The sequence below is a fragment of the Diceros bicornis genome, chromosome 2 (assembly GCF_020826845.1).
Source record: "Diceros bicornis minor isolate mBicDic1 chromosome 2, mDicBic1.mat.cur, whole genome shotgun sequence".
Classification (NCBI taxonomy): domain Eukaryota; kingdom Metazoa; phylum Chordata; class Mammalia; order Perissodactyla; family Rhinocerotidae; genus Diceros; species Diceros bicornis.
In genome coordinates this window covers 56964284-56979769 of record NC_080741.1, presented here as the reverse complement: position 1 = coordinate 56979769, position 15486 = coordinate 56964284, and the positions used below count along the sequence as shown (strand labels likewise).

At 44.0% G+C, this 15486-nt stretch overlaps 1 protein-coding gene across 3 annotated transcripts in view; it reads left to right on the top strand.

Annotated features, from left to right (window-relative positions):
• Positions 1-15486, top strand: part of ARHGEF3 (Rho guanine nucleotide exchange factor 3) — a 296536-nt gene that overhangs the window by 222659 nt on the left and 58391 nt on the right. The window contains exon 1 of one of the 3 annotated variants that reach the window (XM_058561644.1): positions 7911-8119. The exons of the other annotated variants lie outside the window; for them this stretch is intronic. Within the exon in view, the coding sequence (XP_058417627.1) occupies positions 8024-8119 (96 nt within the window). The 5' untranslated portion in view covers positions 7911-8023. Of the gene's footprint in view, positions 1-7910; positions 8120-15486 lie in introns of those variants that run through there. 3 annotated transcript variants of the gene reach the window in all.

Here is a 15486-nt window from a genome sequence, read left to right as displayed (position 1 = left end):
TAATTCTCTCCTACCTTCTTCCCTTCCTTCCTCCCACTCACTGACAGATGAGTTTTGTTCTCAGTGTACTGTGTTTAAACCAGAATGAGCTCTCAGAGCATCTCTTGTAAGACTCTAGGTGAGGACACCCAGACAGGGAGAGGGCATGAGCCTCCCTTGGAGGAGCAGCTGACAGAGAAGTTTCCTTCTTCTCCCATTGGCTTTGTTTGATAAAAAGTTCTTGAGTCCATAATTTCACATCAGCCTGGGAACTTTAGATTAGCACCATGTTTAATCTTGCAGAAATGCCAAAAATCTCCCCTCCCACTTATAAGTCAGCCCTTTGGGGCCCAACTGAAGAGAGCAAAGTTTCAATATAAATCGCACTAGGTGTGAGTATGGCAAGTTGAAAAGAAAAAAATTTTTATAGAGTTTAACCTGGAATCAAAAACCTGTAGAAGGAAAAGGAAGAAAGTGCCGTGGAGGAAAGGAAAAGGGCAGATGAGCCTGTTACAAGGCATCTCTGAAAACAGACGAGTTGACATCCTTTTGCCACCAGAGTTTCACAGTCTCCCTGGCAATTTACCTTGTCCAGGAATTAGTGTAAATTGTCAAGTGTGTGTAAAAAGCTGGAGGGAAGTGCAAGCTCTCAATAATATCCGAGAGGACACCATATCTTGACACTGCAGGAGCAGTCTCTCAAAGTGGTTTCGGTGAGTTTTGGACTCTTCAAAGCTAAACGTTAGGGACCATGTCTACTTTTTTTTTTTTTTTTTTGGTGAGGAAGATCAGCCCTGAGCTAACATCCATGCAAATCCTCCTCTTTTTTTTTTTGCTGAGGAAGACCAGCTCTGAGCTAACATCTATTGCCAATCCTCCTCCTTTTTTTTTTCCCCCAAAGCCCCAGTAGATAGTTGTATGTAATAGTTGCACATCCTTCTAGTTGCTGTATGTCGGACGCGGCCTCAGCATGGCCAGAGAAGCGGTGCATCGGTGCGCGTCCGGGATCTGAACCCGGGCTGCCAGTAGCAGAGCACGCGCGTCTAACCGCTAAGCCACAGGGCCGGCCCCCATGTCTACTTTTCAAAATTTCTTTTAACAGCCCACTGTGGTATTCTGCATATGATTTCTTGGTCCCATCTCAAAAACTTTAAATATGCTATGTTCCTTGTTGCAAAAATTCTTCTCTGGATTTACCTCCTCCATGACATGTCTTTGATTAGCCCCATTTCAATTTAATTTTCATTTCAACAAATATGGATCCTTCTGCCATGTGCCAGCGTGATAGGAGCTGGAGCCATGGTGGTGAGTGAGACAGATATGGTCCTGTGCCCTTGTAGCTTGCTGTTGGGCGGCGGAGACACATTGAATCAGTCGTTATGAACAGGTTGAGAGGTACTCAGTACTGTGGGGGCACAAAGCAAGGGTTCCCCTAGCCTGAGGATCAAGGACAGCCCTGGATGAGAGGAATTAGCCAGGAAGCCATCTGGTGGTGGTTCTTGTCATGCCAAAGAACTAAATGATCGTGAGGTGATAAAGTTGGTGAACTAGAGGCTGGTGCTTTTGTTTAGTCTTCTGTTGCCAAAGCTTTTGGTTCAGTCAGAATTGTGCGCATGTGAGACCTGTGTTTGCTGATCTTGGTTTTAGATATGAGATGTAAAAAATTCAAACACAGCAGAAGCTCCCGTAACCCAGCTCCCACTTAACCAAAGCGTTCAGTGAACCTGCACCCTCTGATGCCCCTGTGGTGTTGTCAGATGCCCACGGCACAAGGAACACTTTCAGCTAATGGGCTGCTGTCTAGCACACGCCAGCCGACTTCCGCTCCCACCAGATGAGTGAGACACATGCTCGCCAGGAGTAGGAGTCCCTGAGCCTGTTGCTGCTGGTTAAACTTGTTCTGTAATTGAGGTCTTCTACACACGCACCCTCTTCCCTGTCCACCCTCTCCACGCCCCAGGTCTTTTTCAAGTAAACATCTCAAGCCAACTGCCCTCCTCCAATTCTCTACTGCTACAGCTAATTTTTTAAAAACTTAAATGCAGTCATGTCCCCTGGCTATGAAGATAAGCATATTTTTAGTTGGAACTCTGAATACAAGATTGTAAGTCAAGTCTCAAGAACCAGAACATGTCTCCTGGTGGGTGGTTTAGCTGGTAGTTTACTTGGAGTGTGGACTTGCATATTTTTCATTGTATCCCCGATGCACCCATATGAGTATAGCAGGCTGTCTAGCACATCATAGTTCCTCAGTGCTGGATGAGCAAATAAACAGCTCCCCATGCCTATTCTGGATTTTGAGGCTACAACCATTGGACTAATGGCTCCTGGGCACCTCTGGCCTGAGGATCTGTGGTCAGAGTGCTTCTGGCCCCTGGTTCATTATTGGGCTTGCTGATAATTCTAACTCACAACACTATGCTACTCAAACAGCGCTCTTTGAGAGTGTTTATCAAAAACTCAAATTTTTATCCACTGCTGAATTCCAATTCAGTGGACCCAAAGTGGAGCCCAGGGATATGGTTTTGATAAGCTTCTCAGTTGATTTCACTGCAGGTGGCTTCAGGAATTATTGTCCCTGAATTCCCAGAAGTCATGTTTCTGTGATAGGTTTTCAAATCCTGGCCAGATGATATGAATACTGCTATATTTCATTGTTATGCCCATTTCCCCCACATTTTAACTTCTCTGGAATTGAGATGTATCTTACAACTGATCACATGTTATAATTTAATTGGCAACATTTCTTTCTTTCTTGGTAGTACATAAAATAGCACATATTACAGTCTTTGGCATCTTAGGTTTGATGAAATATGGTACTTTGATTGCTGAGTTTGTAGTTGATAGAAAACACTTCCACTACCCAAGGCTAGAATTTACACATTTCAGATTCTAATGCAATGGTTATAATAAGAAACCTGCATAACGCACACATTAGCTGTAGTCTGAGGGGAATAAATAGTTTTGGAATATAACAAATTTATTGAATTCTTGGTCAAAAAATATGAAATACTCTCAAATCCAGACTATCCATAAAATTCAAAGACCCTCTAGTAGTGTACAGAAAGTGTTCTAAGGGCTGGCTTAAATTCTGTAAGCAAAACAAGCCTGCTGATAGTAATCAGCTCAGATTGGAGAAGGTCAGGATTCTTATTGCAAAATCTCAAGTGGAGACGGGTTTCTGATCACACACACTGTGCAGCCAGAAATGTCTCAAAAAGACAGTAAATTGAACCCCTTGGGGTTTTTATTTCATTACTGAGTTTGCATTTTTGCCCACCAAAACAATTAAATATGGTGGTAAATGTTGCCCTGGGAAAGACCAAGCTTTGAAACGTTTCTTCCCCTTCCTCAATTTCTTTTTAGAATGTTATCTTTCATTGAAACTTTCATTTTCACTGGACTTCTGAAGTGTATTTTCATATCTGAAGCCGTTTAAGACAATTTTCTGTCCCCCACTTACTCCAATATTCTTCTTTGTCTTCTTGTCCTTTTCATGTTTTATGAAATCTGTTATTCAGTTAAGGGTCAGGTTTGGGCATCAGGGAAGGATTCTAGGCATGTCAGTATCCTGAGGCTTCTTGGTACTCAAGCACTTTTTCTTTGCTTGCCATGCCGAAACTGACATTTGACATCAATCAATGATCAAGGTCTAAGGTGAAAATATCCTTGAGGTCAAAACCAACAGATTCTCCTGGTTCTGATGCCATATTTCATTTCTGCACAGTCTTTAATGCAGAGTTTCTCAACAGTGGCATTATTGGCATTTTGGACCTGTTAATTGTTTGTTCTGGAGGACTGTGCTGTGCATGATAGGATGTTTACCAGCATCCTGGGCCTCTACTCATTAGATGCCACTAGCATCCTCCCCCAGTGACTATCAAAAATGTATCCAGACATTGCCAGATGTCACCTGGGGGGCAAAATTGCCCCCAGTTGAGAATCACTGCTGTAATGAAACAGAGACTGGGAATGCACCTGTCTTTGGTATATCAGGGCAAGACACATATTCATTCCTTTTTTTAAAACATAAAGTCTTGATTATTTTTGCATTATAGCTAATAATCCACAGGATTAGCTCAGTCCCGGAAGAAAGAGAAAGATTCTATCACTTAACTGGTTTTTCAGACTTGTTTCAGAAAATGAGATCTTTAAAAGAATGCAAAAATGAAGTCTTACAGCTTTAGAATATCCAGGGATGTATTTTCATGAATCTAGCCTGGAGCCAAGGGACATATCCCTAGGCAGGGGGGTAGTAATAATACAGCTATGATTTTAGATATTATCAGCACTTCATTTGTGCCATTTTTACCTGTCTAGCAGTAAACCACAGTCCTGATCTCTCAGAATTCACTGCCAGAACTTCTTCAGGCTTTTAACTCCCCTCTCCCATCAAGACTGAAGTTGTAGAGAGGAGAGGGAGCGTAGTTATTAACTGGGAATGTCGCCCAAAGGGAAGGGGAGGGGAGAGGTGTTGGCACACACGTGTCCAACATGTATCTACATGACCATGTCAGATTAGCATGGGTAAAAGAGATGGCTCCAGATGCTAAGGGAGCAGATGGAGGTGTACGTGTTCGAACGCCATGCTTTGGGGAATCGGCTACTGTCACTTGAGCTACTTCTGCAAATGCACACCTCACCTCACTGCAGAGGTTACAGTTGAAAGGTCATATTGTAAGCCAACCATATTCCTAGAGCAGGTGTGTATTACACACCTCCCTGGCATAGAGGTTCAGGAATGGGTAGAGAAGAGGAGGGGAGAAATGTAGCTAATTGAGCACCTAATCTGTAACAAACACTCACATATTTGGTGAATGAATGAATGGGTGGATGAACAAATGAACAAATGCACCTTTAAGAAAAAGAAGAAGCCACCAACCCTGATGTTAAGTATAATGCTGAGAGGACAAAGCATTGTCCCAGTAGATGAGAAGATTGTCACAGCCACTTTAACTTCTGAAGTTTTAGCTTCATGCTGAGCCTGTTCTGCTCACTGTCACGGCAGTGGGATTTGAGGAGTTGATTGATGGTCTCCCAGCCATGCCTGGCTGTCTGCTCATCTAAAAGGAGCCAATAACCAGTGGTGGGCTTGTGTGTGGAGGTCCCCCACTCCACCAGCAGCACAAATGAGCCCCGCTCAGACTAGGCGAGAACGCAGGCCCTGCTCTTGGCACCATTCCCGGAAATGCAGAACAGACTTCTTTATTCCAGTCTCCAGGCTTCTGGCTAGCGAGGAACACTGCCCGGCTGTGCAGAGTTTTATAGGATTATAACGGGTTGTGCTGAAGGCGAGTTCTGAAAGGCACTTTGTGCTGTTGCTTTGAGTGAAGCTGACTGTTAGGGCAGTGTTGTTCCTAAACCCATAAACACGCACACAGGCAGGATGGGGAATGCCGGGCTCCTGGGGCTAGCTCAGCTGGGCAGCACTGCAGTTGGACCAGCTTCCCTCAACTGTGACACCAGCCTCAAGGGTGTGTTTGGGAACCCTCCGGTAGAGCAGCCTGCTTTCTGACAAAGTCTTTGGTTACAGACACCCCTGGTTGGAATCCTAGGCAGATTGCCCAAACCCCAAATCTGCTAATTTTGGAGCAGCACCTCACACGCGGGGGAGGTTCTTGAAGTCAGGGCACAAGGCAGAAATTGCATGGGGTCAAAAATACCCTTGAAAATCCTTTAAATGTCTCAAGGACCACATACATGGCTTGTATATACCCAAAATTGCCAGCTTCAGTTTACAGGCCTTATTGTACCAAAAATATATGTCTTTAAACACCAGAATCCTATTCCTGCTGGTGAGACAGTCATGCGAGGAGAAGCTTAGAAGCATCAGACCACCCAAGGGAACTCTAGATTCCCATTTTTCCTTTTACACTCATTTTGGGGCTTATACTTTTCTTTGCGGCACTATTTAAATTGTTACTGGCCATTAGCAATCAATTTCTCTCTGCCTAGCAATTATAGTGGAAAGGACATTAAGTTTGCTGTACATATGTTATGTGGCCATATGTATTGATTGATTTTTATGGTTCCAAATCTTTTGAGGAGGGGCAAAAAAATGTTTTAAGAGAAAGTAGATATGGTAGACTTCTCATCAAATAACATGACCATTCTTTGATCTATGATAGTTGTACTTAAACTTGAGGTTGAGGTCACCTGCCTTCCTTAGGGTTTATTTACTACCACACTGGACTTAGGGTGTTTCAGACTTCCTGCTCAGCCCTGAGAATCCCATAGTGAGTAGCCCAAGTCCCAGGGCTGTCATAGTTTGCTGGGGTCGCTTTTTTCTTCACCAAGTGCTGGAAGTACACTTCCCAACTGGAGGACAAGGCCCAGCAAGCTCCACTAGGGATCAAAGCCCATCCTAGAAGGGGCTGTTGCTTCCCAGAGTCATCTAGTTGTGATGGTGGGCCTGTGGGGGCCAGAAGAGCAGGGAGTGGAAGGGAATAAGGAGCAGCTCCAGGGGCTTCAGCTCATATCCTCAGCAGCCAGGGGAGCCCTGAGTAGGGCGTGTCACTGCCTCCTGGCCCTGCTTTGGCTGCAGAATTAATCAGGGGCTGCTTTGGTTGGGTGCCCTTGGAGATGGGCTTCCCCTCACTCCTCCACCAATCTTGGCCAATACTTTAAATTATATTTAATATTTTAGAAGTTAATTTCTAGTTTCCCAAGTAACCCAAGAATATATTTTTCTTGTAAAAAATTTAAGAACATTATAAATTTAAAGTCTCCTTTGTCCACTACCTTCAATCCTTTAATCCCAGGCACCCTCTGGCACTGATTGCCTCTCCTCAACCCCAAGGGAACTTGTACGAGTTTGCTGTGCATCATCCCAGAAGGTTTTCAAGGCTATTTACCTACATATGTCTCTATAGAAAATATACAGAATTCTTTTGTAGATGTGTTTTTAACACAAATAGTATTATACTGAGCTTACTCCGCAATTATTTTTTAACTGACACAGTGGAGATCTTTCCATGCCACACCCATAGACCCATCTTCATTTTGACTACTGCTGAGTGGTGTTCCATGAGGAGAGTTTATTTAAGCACTCCCTACTGATGGATATTACGGTTGTTTCCAGTTTTGTTTTGTCTTTTACTGTCCCAGACAGGGCTGCCTCGAATGATCTTATAATTGCCTATTAGACATTTACAGTGTGTTTCTCCAGAAAGGCATGGTAGAGCCAGGTCATCGCTCCACAGCTTTATCTTGACAGATCCTGTCAGATTACCCTTCTGAGTGGCAGGCAGCCTCTTACCAGCCTCTTCATATTTTAAAATGGGGGCAGGGGAAATGGCTCCACGGAACTCTCTGGAAGTGGTCGAACTGTTTTGTGTCCCGATTGTGGAGGTGGCAACACAAGTGTTTACATTTGTCAGCACTCAACGAACTGTATACACTTAAAATGGGAACATTTTATATTTGTAGATTATACTCCAACGACGTTCATTAAAAAAAAAAAAAAAAAAGGGTGAGGGGAGACTGGCCTGGGAATAAAGCAAGACGGAACACCGCCTCTTCTTAATGTGGGCTTCTAAAACGCTCGCTTTTCCGCCAGTCCGCCTCCGCCGCCCGGGCCTCCTGTCTACTCGCCGCCCGGCTTCGCCCCAGCCTCCGTCCTGCCCGCCGCCTCTTCCACTCCGGGAGTGCCGGGGAGCCCCAGTGGAGCTGTCACTGGGCCGGGCGGCCCGGCGATCGCCTCCCCGTCGCCGAGGGCCCGCGGGAGGAATGGTCCCGCGTGGGATCGCCCTCGCCCCTCGCCTCCCCAGGGGGTTTCCGCCAGGCGGCACCTGCGCGCTCCCGTGACGCGTCGGGGCGGAGCTGCAGCCCCCCTGCCCCTCCCGAGTGGGCGGCCCGGCCGCGGCTCCGCCCCCCGCGCAGCCGGAGTGCCGAAGTCGGGTCCCGCCTGGCTAGAAGCCGGCTGTCAGTCTCCGAGTCGCAGCCGCCGCCCGGCACCGTGGAGCTGGGGCCCCCTTTCGCCCGGGAGTTTTGTGGTCGCCTCGGGTCAGCGGTGACATCCCAAAGGGCAGGCCCGGCAGCCACCATGGTGGCAAAGGATTACCCCTTCTACCTCACAGTCAAGAGGGCGAACTGCAGCCTGGAGGTACCCCCGGCCAGCAGTCCGGCCAAGGACGCCGAGGTAGGGCCTCCACCTGGACTTCTCTGGGTCCGTCCGTCTGTCTGTCTGTCTCCATCTCTTACTCTCTCGGCTCCCTCCCTGTGTCACTGTCTCTCTGTTTCCATCTCTCACTCTGTGTGTTCTTCTCTCTTTCTCTCTCCCACACTGTCTCTGTCTCCCTGTCTCCATCTCTCTGTCTCGGTTTCTCTGTCTCCCTCTCGCTCCTTCTCTGTGACTCAAGCGTGAGCCGCCTCCACTGTCCCTGTTTCTCTTCCTCCCGGCCAGAGAACAGCTGCCTTCTTGCCCCTGCCTCTCTCTCCTGCCTCCTGCAGGGCTCTCAGACTGTCCATCTTCTATCTAGACCCGCCAGAGAGATTTTCTCCTACTGTATCAGCAGGCCCGATGTAAGGGAAGAGCTATGGTTTATGCGTGGGTTTCCTCTTTCCTGGGTTGGGGGACCTGGGGGAGATTCTTGGGGACCCCTCAGGACATCTCACCTGTTAGGCTTGGCCTTGCAGCTGTTTGGCAGCAAAGACAGGACATGGCACCTCTCCTTGTCACCTGTGGCCAGTGGGGATCATTCAGCTGGGGGTCTGGGGGCTGAATGAGTAATCTGAGTATCTCCCACATGGATCCTAAAATAAATTAAACTCCTCCGGGTGGTGGGAAGCTGTCTTGGAACATTGGAAATATTTCTCTTTCTGGGAACTTTCCTGTGCCTTGAGGGTGATGTGAAGGAGTCTTCCTGGCTTGTGTTTAGTCTGCCTTTTCCTCCTGTGTGTTATATCTCTGGCAGAAATCTCACCAGCCTTAAAGGTGGGGTTCAGCTGGAGGAGAAAGCGTCTCTTTCTTTCTTTGAGGGTCTTAGGGAATACAGTTGCTTTCACTAGATCACAGCTCTGCTGTGGCCAAGCTATAGTGGAATCCACAGGATCCAGCTCATCATTGTCATTTGTATGTCTGTCTGGGAGATCTCCACTCTCTCCTACCATGACCGAGGAAAGTCTGGAGGCAGGTGTGCATCCGGCTTTGTCACAGCATTGTTGGGGGTTCCACCCGTCACCCTTGGGTCTGCTCAGCTATGTGCACTAGGCTCAATGAATTATATATTCAAGAGGAGAAGCATCAAAGATTCATTGCCTCTAACAAGAGCCGCTCCAAGCTGACAAAACTCCAAACAGTATCTGGTTGTGACCAGCTTTCTGTAAGCTGAGTGCAAGCTGACTTCTCACCCCCACCCTCACCTCCACCCCACACCCCAGCTCAGTTGTATATTTTTACAAAGAGTTTTTGTTCCCAGCAGCTGTTGAAGTGTGAGAGCCCTAGTGGTGTTTGGACTCTTAAGTTTTGACAGGACAGCACCTGCATAGAATTCAGGTTGTTCAGGCTTGGAATGGATATAATGATTTTTCAGTGGGAACTTCATAATTTAATGAATGTAGGAGCAGAGAAGCTAGTGCCCCCTCAAACTCCTTTTGAAAGAACGCAAAGCAAAACCAAGTTTAATTAATAAATTGAAGTAGGTCAAATAAAAGAATAGTGAGAATAGCTCTGGACTCTATCTAGTCCCTTCTTGCTGTCACTTAGTCTTGTGTTTTTGAGTAGTTTGGCTAAAGGCTTAGGTCAAACTCATCTGCTTAGTCTTTTCTTATACTTAGAATGTAAATATATCTATATATCACAAATGTGATGAAAGAAATGTATCACCAAATGTCAAATATTAATTCTCTTCATGGTAGCTGGATCCAGATTATAGAATGTGACTTATTTTCCATTTGTGAAGATGTCCTGGGGTGGGAGTAAGAATCAAGGAGGAACAATTTCGGAAATAGTTGGTAAATATTTTCAGGTATCGCCATTGAGAATTTTTTTTTTAGTGTTTAAATCAAAGTAGAATTATCTCTTATGCTCTATGCACCTTGAGGCAGAGGTGTCCAGTACATCTTCTAGCTTCGTTGACATGACATACCACTTCCTGATAATGGCAATAGGCAAGTTGGAAAAAGAAACCTAAGTGAGTTTGAGGGCTAGTTTTCTGGTTTCATTATCAGTGCAAAAACACAGCCGACCCTTGTAGGCCTCACTTCTCCATGAGCAGTTAACTAAAATATATTTTCTACCAGCAGGTGTCGTCAATATTTGTAAGTTTTTAAAAAACAGCATACACTAGTTGGCCTTTTGAAAAGCATGATTATATACTTGTTTATAAACTGTGCATTAACTGTTAATTCCTATGAAACTAATTTTTTAAGATTGATCATTTTCTTTGCAGAAAGAATGTGGTTATAATAAAAAAAAAAAAACTGGCCTATGCAAAGTCCTTTTTGACCTTCAAAGGCAGTTGCAGCAAAGCACCTGTGCCCTTTAGACATACAATGGTCGTTCGTTCGGAATTTGCTATAGGGAGGACAGTGGGGAGAGCGCTGCATGGGCAGGTGCCTTCTAGCGTTTGTTCTTGTCATTTCAGCAAGCGACTGGGGAAGGCCACTTAGGGAAAGGCTGGTGGGGAAGGGACAGGTGTCATTGATGTGCGTCTGATACCATACACTTGAATAAAAATGTGCAACAATAAGCATTCTCTTAAAAGCAAATCATAACAAAATTTCTTCTCGAGATTTAAGTGCTTTGTAATTTTTAAAATTTCAATGACAGTTTCCAGTGAAAGAAAAAAAGATACATTTTTAAAATTTATTTTCTTTAAAATATCTATTTTAAACATTAAATACATTCTACATGGATTATAATATTAATATAATACTGCTTCTTAATCTGGTATTTCTTATGGCATGGGTGTATGAGTTGGGTCGCAAATGCTTAATTTTAATACCCATAACCAGCTAGATCCTTCCGGCTCTAATCATTAAGCGTGAAATCTAAAGAGCTTAGTCCACGGCTCTAGACTTTCACAGAGAAACATGGTATCACATGAGCACAGTCAAGGTTATTTCTTCTGATCATTGATGCAGCTTTGCTCAATTGATCTCTGTTTTCATATTTATTGGGTGCTCACTTCCTATGCCAGGAGAGACTGGTCCTTGTAGGCATGTTGGGTGCTCTGAACACCTGATCAAGTCACCAAAGGAAAGCTGTTAACACTAATGAATACACTGATTGTAGCACTAATGAATACACTTTCCCCATGGTGAAGTTTGCTTTTAAAGAAAGAAGGCTTAAATGAGTGGATATGTTAAGGATGCTGCATGGCTGAGGATGCTCGAGCCAGGTGAGAAGGTTTTAAGAGTTTGGGGTCCGTGTCATTTTTAATGAAAATACAAAGAGGTGTTTCTGTTATTTTCTTTCTTATAACGTATCGACAATTTGATGGACAGCTTACTTTTGGTTTTAAGATTCACTGTCTCAGATGTTGGTCAGGATTAGGCCAGATTTAGTTAACCATATTTGTAGTCATTGCCTTTGTCTCTTGGAAGTATATATTCTTTTTTTGACTCAGCCAGTAAGTAGCCTTGTGTGCCCCTGGGAGTGACATGCACCTAGAAATGATGGAGTTCTATTCCTTTTCTAAGTACCACATCTAGTGTCTCCCTTGAGACTTCAGCCATGTCATAAGGTTAACATAAAGCATGTATTATAATTCTCCCCACTTTATGATAAAGACATGGAGGAGAGGTGACATGTAGAAAGCCATGAAGAAAATCAGCAGCTGAGCCAAGATCCTAATGCCAGGTTTCCTGATGGATTTAGTTCAGCGTTTTAATACCGGCATACCCTGTGGCATCTAAGAGTGTTTACTTCTGTGAAGAGAAGCAGGGCGTGGGGGGCAGGAATGCAAAACTTAACAGACATGTAAGATACTTTAAAATATTTTCTTTTAAATATATAATCTTGAGTAATTTATGTAACTGAGGAGGTACCGTTCAAGCTTCAGCTCTAAAGGGCAAGGTGAGCCCTATGTCCCTGCCATAATTTATGCCCTGGTCAGTCCACACGTGTATTTGAAAATTGTATGCACCTGGGGCTGTACTCCTTGCCTGCCAGCTGGAGAGCTGAAGGGGTCAACTAGCTTCCAGTAATTTATACTTTTCTTTGAATCTATATCGTATAGTGTTGATCTAGTAGTATATACAACCAACTGCATGGAAATAGTTCTGAGACGTTGTTGAAGTTAGAATCCTGGGATTTCTTCAGATGACTAAATAAATAGACTCCATGAATCATGTGACCTCAGATCTTGCTGGGTGGGGAGCCACACAGAGTTACCCAGGTAAGGGCCACGGCTTGCTGATAAGATCTGGTTATGGTCATCTGGCCATGATTCTGAGGCTTGTTCTGATGGAAAAGTATCTTGGGGGTCTTGGGCCTCCAAGATGTACATGAACTAGGAATAGGTTTAATAACAGAAAATATGTTGACTTTACACACGTACATTTGAGGCTGTTCAGGGCATCCACTTTGGAATAAGACTGTCTGGGTCCCAGTGCCATCTCTACCACCTGCTAGTAGTGTGGCCTTGGACTAGCTGCTATGCCTCTCTAGACCCCGGTTTCCTCAGTGGTACAATGGGGATGATGACCTCCTAGAACCATAGTGAGGGTCAATGAGATGATTGATGCACATAGCATGTGCTCAATAAATACTCTCATCATCAAGACCTTTGCATCTCAAGAAGATTTCTAAAACAATTTTAAGAAACAGGATCACCATCCTAATTTCTCAAATGCTGTTTTATGCACAGCACTACATTAGGGGCCCTACTGTAATTCCTTTAATCATCCTCACAACAATCCGAGGTTGGTGTAATTGCCCCTTTTGCAGAAGAGGCTCAGAGCTGGATAGTTGCCTTTCAAGAATGGCTGAGCTGCTAGGTGGAGGAGCCAAGACTCACACTGCAGTCTGACCCTCAAGTCTGTACTTTCCCAACCACATCACATTGCCTCTAAATGACTAAATCGCTGGTCTCTTCACCACATAACACACAAAGGATGAACCCGCCTGCCAGAGCAAATTGCCTCACAGTCAAAGGTCCATTTTATCCTGAGTGTCTGAGTGGGGGGCCCCACGATTAGTCAGTGCTTCTGGCAGCCCACTTCGTAGAATGGCTGTGACCTCCAAGAGTGGGGTTTGCAAGCCTCCATTTGGAAGGGTTTTGATAACTTCCGTTCTGTGTTTCTCAAGACCAAGGAGCTGGTCTTTGGCAGAATTTCGCATGCTCAGCTCTGTGGAGGTGACACCGCTAGTTCTGCAATTAGTCATTTTGCTTATCTACATTAACTACCAGCCTTCCATGTAAACCAATAACGGGAAGGCCCTGACTGCCATCTGGATATTTGCAAATTGTGTCATTTTCTCAAGACACTCTGCGATTGTCTATAAAATCCTGGACCAGTGCCACTGTTTTCATAGCAACTGAATGAAAATAAATTACTGATCATATCCTAATTTTGCAAAGCCCTGTGCACATGTAATTGTTATTAATGGCGTGTGTATATCTGGAAGGGCTACTTCATTTGTGATATATGCATGCAGTTGCTCTCCATAATTTGTCAACGCTGGTAGTGGGTACAGGTCACACACAAAATGAGGAAATTGCTGTGATTGCATTGCCATTTATTCTTGTTCTTTTGGCTCATGGACTATCAGGAATGAAGGCCAGTGGTTTCTAATGCCTTCCATTTTTTATGAGTTGACACCAGTTATTAGCTTAAAAGACGCTATGTCACAAATTAATCGAGAAAGGCTTCTGAACTTTTGACTGGCTGGAAGAGGAGTGGGTCTTTTTAAGTCTAGAAATACTTGTGCCTGGACCTTCTGCCAGGACCTCCCTGGGCCATTGTGTCCTTTTGCGAGAAGGCAGACGGATTATTAGTAAACTTCAATTAATTGGAGCTGAACCAAAACCTTAACAGTAAATTCACTGGACCTTTTTTTCTTTCTGGCTCTTAAGATGAGGCGGAAAGGAGTAGCAAAACAGGTTTATTTCCGGGGATTTATGAAACAAACAAACAAAACTAGCCTCCAGGAAATGACCCAGGGTCATAGCATTAGAGAACCTCAGTGTGGGAAAGGCCTGTTGAGAACATGGAGTCCAGTTTTTATACGCTGCTGGATCCATTTTATTTCTGCTTAAACACCTCCAGGGATAGAGAGCTCATCACCTTCTAAGGCTGTATATTCCATCTTTGTTCATTGTGGATCATGAGAATCCTTTCTTAATTGTAACATTGCTTTCTGGAGCTGGATATTATACAGTACTACTTTCTCATGTATTATCCTCTTAAATATTTAAAAACTGCTCTCTCTCCCCATCTACTCCTATTCCACACACATGTGCACGTACACACACACACACACACACAAACACACACAAACACAAACACACACACTTCCCCAAATGCTTGTCTTCTCCTGGCTAGACATCCTGGTTTCTCTAACTTTTCCAAATGGGACATACTGTCCAATCTCTTTCTCTTTTTGCTTGTTTCCACTGGACATCCTCAGTGTGCCTGGAAATCTTGAGTATTGATCAGCCCCAAGACACTATATGATGCTGTATCAACAAACAAGTTTTCTTTTCTCTTTAGACAAGAGAAGTAGACTAATACATTGAAAAAGATTTTTGAAATGGAGATGAACAGACTAAAGATTAATATCTTTGTCATATAAATAACTTATACAGATGTAAAAGAACACTCCAAGATGTCCATTGACAAATGGGCAAAAAGACAGTAATAGTTCTCACACAAGGAACTCTGAAAGAAAACATTATTTAAAATGTTCACCCTAATAGAAATTATAGAAATGAAAAAGGCAAATAATAATGTGCTATTTCATACCTAATTGACGTCGGAAATATTTTAAAGACGTGGTAAAACCCAGTGCTGGGTTGTTGCAGGGAAATAATGCACTTCTGTGTGGAATGACGGTAGTTGTCAGTGCATATTAAAAGACATAAAAGAATCAAATCTTTGGACCCATTATTCCAGCTCTTGGGGGAAGAAAGCTGTGTGTCCAAAGTTGTTCATCATGACATTATTTGCAATAATGTTCATGTTTTATGTATATGCATTTTATAGGTTTCAAACACTTTTATATTCTTTGCCTCACCTGAGTATAAATTATCCTCATGTTAAAGATGAAGATACCAAGAGTCAGAGAGGTTCAGTGATTTTCCCAGGATCACAAAGCTGGGAATGGCAGAGCTGAAGCTTGAAATCCAATTGTCTGATTCCAGTCTAGTCTCCTTTCCTACTAATTTATAACAGCCAGAAAAGTTAACAACCTCTCTGACCTATAAGGAGGGAATGGCTCGATGTACTCTGGCCTCTGGCACAGAAATCAGGGGCATTGTTTGAGCCATTATACACTAGCAAATAGAAATACTGTAGTGTTCCTGGAAAAAATAAAGAGGAAAAAAAGTTGAACATAGTTAT